The 8,711-nt window shown below is 38.6% G+C and overlaps 1 protein-coding gene across 1 annotated transcript; it reads right to left on the bottom strand.

The window, feature by feature from the left end:
- Positions 1–3,368: 3,368 nt before the first annotated feature.
- Positions 3,369–8,074, bottom strand: hesx1 (HESX homeobox 1). Its single transcript, XM_017704873.2, has 4 exons — positions 7,644–8,074; positions 5,094–5,257; positions 4,814–4,915; positions 3,369–3,653 (listed from the first exon to the last, which is right to left on the bottom strand). Exons 1-4 carry the CDS (start codon positions 7,750–7,752, stop codon positions 3,546–3,548), a joined length of 483 nt encoding a protein of 160 aa, XP_017560362.1. The 5' UTR covers positions 7,753–8,074; the 3' UTR covers positions 3,369–3,545.
- Between the last annotated feature and the right edge of the window lie 637 nt (positions 8,075–8,711).

Raw genomic sequence — 8,711 nt, 5'->3', positions numbered from 1 at the left:
ATGCAGTTCACAAGGGGAACAGAGCCACAGCACTAAAATGACCCATCACCCGCCTTTCCAAGAACTTATTTGGTCATTTGACCCCCTCAGGAACTGTTTAACCTGGAGATTCCAAAGACAATAATGCTTCTTTAATATGAACAATAAGCTACCCAGACCCCCTGTCCATCAATGGCGAGTGTGTGGAGAGGGTCCGCACCTTCCGGTTCCTTGGAGTCCAAATCTCTACCAACATCACCTGGACAGACAACATCACAGCCGTCATCAAGAAGGCTCAGCAGCGACTACACTTCCTGAGAGTCCTCAGGAAGCACAACCTGGATTCCAACCTGCTGCTGACCTTCTACCGCTCTTCCATCGAGAGCCTGCTGACGTACTGCATCACAGTGTGGTACGGCAGCTGCACCATGGCAGACAGGGAGAGGCTTCAGAGGGTAGTAAAGACAGCACAGAAGATTATTGGCTGCCCTCTCCAATCCCTGATGGACATCTACACCTCCCGCTGCGTCAGCAGAGCGAAACGCATCACAATGGACAGCTCGCACCCCGGATCTGTACTGTTTGACCTGTTGCCCTCAGGAAGGCGGTACAGATGCATCAGATCAAGGACAAACAGACTTAAGTACAGTTTTTTTCCCAAAAGCAATAACACTTCTCAACTCACAGATGCACTGATAGTCTATCCCCAGACTTCCATCACCACCTACATACCAGTCTATTCCCAGACTCCATTACCAGCTACTGTGCAATACTCTGCATACGGAAATGTGCAATCATACTGTACATGTATGTACATTATACAGGAATATGTGCAATACTTAGCAATGTGCAATATTTATTGTACATACAATACAGCTGTAAATATCTCCATATTTATATCTTGTAAAAAACATAGTTTTTATTTTGTTTCTATATTTATTTCATATACATATATATATACAAACGCATAGAACTGTGCACAACCCCTCCCCATTCTATTCCGTGTCATTTGTTTACATTGTGTGTTTGCACTGAGATGGAGTTGCTCTTAATCTCATTGTACTGTGTATAGTGACAATAAAGGCATTCTATTCTATTCTATTCTATCAGTCAACTCTGAGGTAATCCTGTGCTGATTGTAGTGCTGTTCTTGCCATTCATAACTCAGGTTTTAATGTTAAGTGAAGTGTTACAATGCTGGTTTAATAAACCACAGTTAATCAAGGTCAGGGCTGTGAGACGAAGGCCTTGAGTCATACCAAGCTGTCTCCCACGGAGCATCTATAAGCTCACAGAAAGAGTTTCTGACATTGGAATGTGTTTCTTAGTTTGTGCTCCTTCATTGACAGCAGAAGTAACTATTGCTTGTTTCATTCTTAAAAATTTTACATCTTGTAAAAAAAAATGTGATATTTATGTAATAATACATTCTAAAGGTTTTGGTACTGTTATCAGCAGGTCATACTATGGCCATATTTCCTCCTCTGGTGCCCCCTACTGTTGCGCTTCATCATTTCAGTGGCAAATTGTTGCCCAAAGTTAAATATTGTAAAATTTCTGCATAAATAAAAAATTGAGATGCACACTCAGTTGTTCAGAGTAGTCGGACATGAAATGGTTAATGGTAGAGAAACTTACAGATTACTTTACAGTGGTGGTTATAAGAACCAGGGGTCACGATGCCAATGCACGAAGCAATTTTAGTTACTATCCAAAATGTCCAGTGAACCTTCACATATTTTCTGAGTCTTTGTATGTAACGTTGATTACAGTAAAATAGTTGTATAAAAAAGATCAGTGTTCAGTGCCTCTAACATATACTTAAGTGAAACATTATTACACAAAGTTGTTATGAACATGTTGTCCGATGCCTGGTACATTATTTTATGATCATTTAAAGATAAGCTTTTGACCTTAACCTATTTAAAATCCATTGATGGATTTTACAAACATGCACATATACACTATATTTCCAAAACTATTCACTCGTCTGCCTTCACACGCATATGAACTTGAGTGAGATCCCATTCTTAATCCATAAGGTTTAATATGATGTCAGCCCACCCTTTGCAGCTATAACAGCTTCAGTTCTTCTCGGGTTCTTCTTCTAGGCTTTTCACAAGGGTTAGGAGTGTGTTTAAGGGAATTTTTGACCATTCTTCCAGAAGCGCATTTGTGAGGTCAGACATTGATGCTGGATGAGAAGGCCTGGCTCGCAGTCTCCACTCTAATTCATGCCAAAGGTGTTCTATTGGGTTGAGTTCAGGACTCTGTGCAGGCCAATCAATTTCTACCACACCAAACTCGCTCATCCATGTCTTTGCTTTGTGCACTGGTGCGCAGTCATGTTGGAACAGGAAGAGGCCATCCCCATCTCAGGCTGGTGGTATATATATATATATATATATATATATATATATATATATAATTTCAAAATTCTGTCAAGTAAATTAACTAGTTTTTTTCAACCTGAATAAATACTTTGAATGAGCGTTTTTTTCACACACATTTTCTAAGTCGCTTATCCTTCTGGGTCACAGGTGGTGCTGGAGCCTATCCCAGTGGTCATCATTGGGTGGAAGGCAGGATACACAGGACAAGTCGCCAGTCCATCGCAAGGCAGACACTGAACTGATGAGCCATGTTTAACAGTGATTTTAGAGATCTATCTATATCCAAATGTTTGTAGATACACTTGACATCCAGCATTTCTTCTGAAATCAAGAGTGGGGAGTAGAGTTTGTCCCCCTTTGCTGCAGTAACAGCCTCTACTCTTCTATTAAGGCTTTATACTAGATGTTGGAACATTGCTGTGAGGATTTGATTGCATTTAGCAACAAGAACATCAGTGAGGTCAAGTACTGATGTTAGATGATTACTCTGGATCACAGACTCATCCCAAAGGTGTTGGATGGAACTCCACCGCTTCAGAGAACGCAGTCCCACTGCTCCACAGCTCAGTGCTGGGGAGGACTTTATACCCCTCTTGCTGATGGGAATTTGGCACGGTGACCTTATGTGCTGCTGCTCCAGAGTGTCACATTCTACTGGTCAATAATTTTCAGTGAAGACTATACAAGATGTGTGCACAACACACATACCTCCATCAGCAATTGGCTCACTTTAAAGTAGCTGAATTGACTAAATCAGAACTGCAGGCTGGATACTTTCCCAGATGCTTGGGAATAAACTTTGTTTCCCTGCTGCTGTTCTTCACAGTTCAGCTTCTTCCCTCTATAGCAGCTCCTTTGTCTCTCATAATCACCCTCAATTATAGAGAGGGCAAATTGGATTCTTGTGAAGCTCTTTATCTAATGTTAAACGCTTATGGAATTAAGCCTCAGGGAAAGACCAACTGTGAAGTCCACAGAATTGCCACACTCGAAGCGTAATGTCAAACCATGTATTTCTTTAATAATTAGCTGCATAATTAATCCACAAAACAAAAAGAAGCACTTAAGTTATGAAGACAAACAATTTTAAATACACCACTTTGCAGACCGAAGGAGTCACAATAGAATATATTACAATATTATAAGGAACAGTAATGAGGGGAGTTATTATAGTCACTGTTGATCTCTGCCTTGGAGCCCAGAGATGACTTTTTTCACCATGAGGAACTGTGACTCTCGATGCGATCGCTTCAGCTTCGCTCTTCTGTTCTGGAACCAGATCTGACAGGAGACAGAGGAAAACATCACCGCATTTACTTCTGAATTCCACAGGTCATATAAACTGAAACATGTCTAGCGATTCAACATCCTTCATTTAGTGGACTGTCATACATTCATATTTCAAAGCTTTAATATACACATCAAACTTACTAACACTTTGCGGTAAGACTATCCTTAACGGGTTTGTGAATGGCTTAAAGTGGGTTTACTAATGGTTATTAATTATTAACATAACTTTTGTTATTTTTTAATAAGCACTATAACACATAAACAAAAGGGGCATCATTGGCCTGTTTCTTGTCAAATATTGAGCCCATATTAATCTACTGTTAAACCTCATTTCGCTTACTTATCTTACATATCTTACTTATTCTTGTCCTTGGAACCTGTCAGCTTTACCCGATATAACAGCTCATTAAAGCCCTTTTTTTGTGTTAGGACTGCTTATTATTGATTTTGAATGGTGTTCATGATCTAATAACTGTTGATAAAGTCATTTTAAATCATGATTCATTTTTAAGAATTATTTTGGTCACAGACATGAGCACGTGCTTTTGTTCTATTAATAATACATTCTTTTCTAATGAAAAGTTCATCATTGATGTTATAATAGTAGGTTATATCTGCTCATGTTGATATATAAACATTCATAGTTACATAATATATTAAACAATAATTACATCAAATATCAGTTTGAATTTTGGTCAAATTCAATCGTTCATTAATTATCTAAGCAATTATCTGCTGATACAGACAAGATTCTGATGTCATTGTGCTGATAAATAAAAATGTTTTTAAAATTATGCTTGGCATGTTGTTTTTTGTCTTTTGCCAGGCTGTTTTTTTTTTTCGCTTTTAATTTAAAACATTTTAATTGGTGTGTCATGACAAGCAAATAATGTATTTACTTATAGAGAATGGGCAAAGTGGTCAGGCGGGTCAGTGGCACTTGCCAAAGTGCTATTGTGTGAATTGTATGGACCCAACCATCCAGTGAACTTATTTATTTAATATTCTTATTAATAACAGAGCCAACAGTTACAGATTTTCTCTTTCTTTCCTTAAAATACTACAGAACACATCTGAACTGCAGACCCTCTGTTTCAGTCTCAGCCTTTGTTCATCAACACACTTCCTTAGACTGTGGTGATTCACTGTACCTGTATTCTGTCTTCATCAAGATGCAGTTTCTGAGCAAGTTCCTCCCGCAGATCAATTCCAGGGTAGGAGTTCACTTGAAACACACTCTCAAGAATCTCTATCTAGATACCGAAATTAATAGATGAGATAAGACTTGCAGGAAAACTGAGGTGGAGCTGATATCATTGACGTAGGGTATGTAAGGTTTAAACAACTAGGCTTTTTCAATATTAATGAAAACAGAATTACACATAGATATGCTCAAAACACTGAAATCCTATTAATTTCTACTGCATGTACCTGTAGGCTGGAAAAAGCTGTGCGTGGCCTGCGTCCTATATACCAGTTGAGGGTTCGTCTGCAGCTTTCCACCGGAGCTGTGATTGCGCTTTTCTCCTCCTCGGCTGCCACTTCCAGCGACCCGTCAGCCGTTACAGTGTGACAGTTCTGTGTTGATGGAACGTCTGAAGGAATTGAATCACATGTCAGTGAGACGTTTCTACTAATACAGTTCAAAGGCTTTGTCTACACTTACACAGTACACAGCAAAATCCCTAGTGCTCAATAAACATCTACATATATAAGTCCAGAGTGACACAAATGGACATTGTAGGAGGGAACTAAACACTGTGGTCAGGCCACCTGGACATAAATAAAAAGACTAAATTGCAGTGTCAATGGTGAATCACAGGTGAATCATAGCTGTTGACCTAATCCGGGTCTGGTAAAAATGACATTGTGAGTATTAAGTGTGAATTAAGGGACTTAATTCAACATTATATGTGTTCTATGCTCCAGTTGAAGTGTCTAAACTGGGCCTGTTCTGGTCTATACTACTAAGAGTCAGCTCAACACACAAGAGTTAACGGAGCACATCAACAGTTAATTCAACACTGCAGGAGTTAACTTAAAACTGTAAGTGTTCATTCAGCGCTCTGATGACTGAATGGAACACTAACAGTTCAACCCTGCAGCGCAACTAAGCAGTTTAAGGGATGGTTTCCCAGACTGAGATTAAGTTTAATCCTAGACTAAAAAAAGCTTTTCATTGGTAAAAACACCATTCACATTACAATTTAGACCTAGACCAAGCTTGATCCATGTCCACTAAACCAGGCATTTCACAGCAGTATTGGATTTGAATGGCAGGATTACAGGATTTCAGCACTGTGGTAATACAGTAGTGTAAGAGTTAACTTAAACACTAAAAAGAGTTAAATTAAACAATGAATTAAGTTTCAGTTTTCAGCTAATTCAATGCTAATTAACACATTTACAGTACTGTGCGAAAGTCTTAGGCACTCAAGACACATTTTTCAAAATCTTATTATTTATTTGTGTAGTTTGTGGTTATTTGCTGAGAAAAGTGTTAATATTTGAATAAACAAATTTTTTAGAATATTAATTAATAATGATTTATATATATATATATATATATATATATATATATATATATATACACACACTATATATATACACACTATATATATATATATATATATATATATATATATATATATATATATATATATATATATATATATATATAATATAATATAGTTAAAAAGCAGCTCCTTGTTTGACCAATCAGTGCTTCAGTAAACTGTGCTCATGATGTAATTGATGATATTAACGAGTCTCTGTGGCGGCTGTGACGGTGTCAAGGAAAAATATGGATCCAAGAAATTCTTGTTACTTTATTTGAATTATGAATATGACTTTATTCTAATGTATATTGTGATAAACTCACTGCTGAGGTAAATTGTTTAAAATTTGCTTAGATGCCTAAAACCTTCGCACAGTTCTGTATGTCCAACTATTATATTTTATTATGATAAAAATAATCTGTACAGTTGACACTCTTCTGTCAAAACATCACTATATTAAGTTCATTCATATAAATTCAGCCATCACTAAATGAGTTCAATCATCACTACACTGTAAAATATTAATATGTCAAGGTGAAATTTTAAAACCTTCTTTAAAGTCATCTGCATAGCTTTTTCTCCATTTTCTCACCTTCTACACTTTGACTAATCGGGCAGTTAGACGGTTGTCCTGCTCTTAAGTCATGACTTTAGACATTGCATGATGAGAAGACCTTTGTTTTTTTTACTTTTGGCTAAACTGAGCTGAGGAGGAAAAGCTATGCAGAAGACTGACTCAATTTTAAAGAGGAATTACGTAACTTTTTCAAAATTTCGGATTAATTCAGTCACTGAGATGTGGTTTGATGTAAAATAGTTCACCATAGACAAATTTGCCCTCAGAAATCTTTAAAGTGGTGGTCATAGGAACCAGGGGTCACTGTGTCTACAGCACAAAAATAGCCATTTTAATTACTACCCAAAATCATCAGTGAACCTAAATGTCTTGTGAGTTTTCATATGTAATGTTGATGATGGTAAAATAATAGTAGCTGAAAAAATAGGTTTTCTTTGGTGACTATTTTGCCTTACAGTGCATTGCATGCATCCCTCTGCACTGAATGGATTAACATAAATAGGTTAAAATTCATTTTAAGCCAAATTGATCACAGAAAACCCACCCATAAAGCAATGTATCAGACATCAGGGCGCAAATATTAAGCCATTTAATGTAATAACTTTCTGTAGGGAGGTTTTTAGAAGTGGACGTCTGGACGTTCCTATCACCAGCACTGTAAACACTTCTGACTCTGTAAGTTTCTCTAGAACGGAGCATTTCACACCAAACCACTCTGAATGGCTTTGTTTATATATCAACCATTAAATTATGCAGAATTATTTTGGGGAAAAAAGGGTTTCTCTTAAGGTTGAGCTGACTTTTAATTTTATGCAGTGTAAGAGTCCTTTCAGCCACGCTGCCTACCTGCCCACGGTCGGTACGGGATGCTCATGTTGCTCCTCTGCTCTGGTCTGCTCAGCCCCAGGATGCTGGCGATGGTAAAGGCCGAGGGTCCTGAGCGGTGGGCCGCCATGTGTGTGTGTGAGAGAGTGAAGGCGGTCAGTCTGACCTGCTGCCCGGAGCCGCAGCCGGAGCCGCAGCCGGAGCCTTTTAAAACCCAACCTGCGGGATTAGCACCCGGCGCTAATTAAACCAAACCAGCCCTGCAGTGTGAATGGAGCTGAGGGGCTTTACAGGTAATCCCGTGTAAAAACGAAGCCGCAGCCACCCAGGAACCCTAGCAGGGACACGGAGTCATTTAAAACCGGCTTTCAGAGACAAAACCGGCCCTTTATTTTTACCCATCAGGTAGAAAATGAGCTCCATTCCCAGCAAATCCTCTCATTTCCTTCAGCCGAGCGGAGAGCATTGTGGGGGAGCAGTCAGCTAGCGCGTAATCTCGTTTAAAATAATAATAATTAATAATAATGATAATAAAAGACGGGGGTTAAGGCTATTAAAGTTAATCCTCCTGAATATTCCCCCCTCTTGTCATGCACAGGGATGGTGGGGTCCATACAAATCACACAATAGCATTTCGGCGAGTGCCGCCTGATCACTTTTCCCATTCTCTTTAAGTAAATAATCTATTTGTTTGTTTGTTTGTTTACGCCTCGCTCTCTCACAGATCTGGGCTCAGTGCACGAAGCGCTGCACCTTTTTTGTCATGCAAAGTCTGACTAATTACAGCCGTTTAAATGCAAACCTAATGCAGGCCAATTAGGCTTTAGATGGAAATAGCTACAGAGCACAATAAAAAGAGGCCATTATGAGTCAAAAGCCCCCTAAACTAACACTAACATACGCTTAAACTTAAACTAATAGGAGCAAATTGAGTAAGTTTGAGTTTGCAGTGTTCAAATTCAACAGCATTCTACGGGATTTTATTCAGTACCTGCCAGGTGCTGGTACCATACCAGTACCTAAAGGGGAATTCCACCGATTTTTCAGAATTTTTGCATAATCAAACGTTTAGATGTGAACAAAGCCCTT

Source organism: Pygocentrus nattereri, chromosome 21 (genome assembly GCF_015220715.1).
Source record: "Pygocentrus nattereri isolate fPygNat1 chromosome 21, fPygNat1.pri, whole genome shotgun sequence".
NCBI classification, from domain to species: Eukaryota; Metazoa; Chordata; class Actinopteri; order Characiformes; family Serrasalmidae; genus Pygocentrus; species Pygocentrus nattereri.
This window is presented reverse-complemented; position numbering and strand designations above follow the sequence as displayed.

Excerpts from the sequence above, each read along its gene's own strand:
- hesx1 (XM_017704873.2), bottom strand. The coding sequence starts at position 7,752 with ATGGCGGCCCACCGCTCAGGACCCTCGGCCTTTACCATCGCCAGCATC. Across the intron at positions 5,258-7,643 it reads CCCGTACCGACCGTGGGCAG|ACGTTCCATCAACACAGAAC; the intron begins GTAGGCAGCGTG and ends CAATTCCTTCAG. Across the intron at positions 3,654-4,813 it reads TTGATGAAGACAGAATACAG|ATCTGGTTCCAGAACAGAAG; the intron begins GTACAGTGAATC and ends GTCTCCTGTCAG.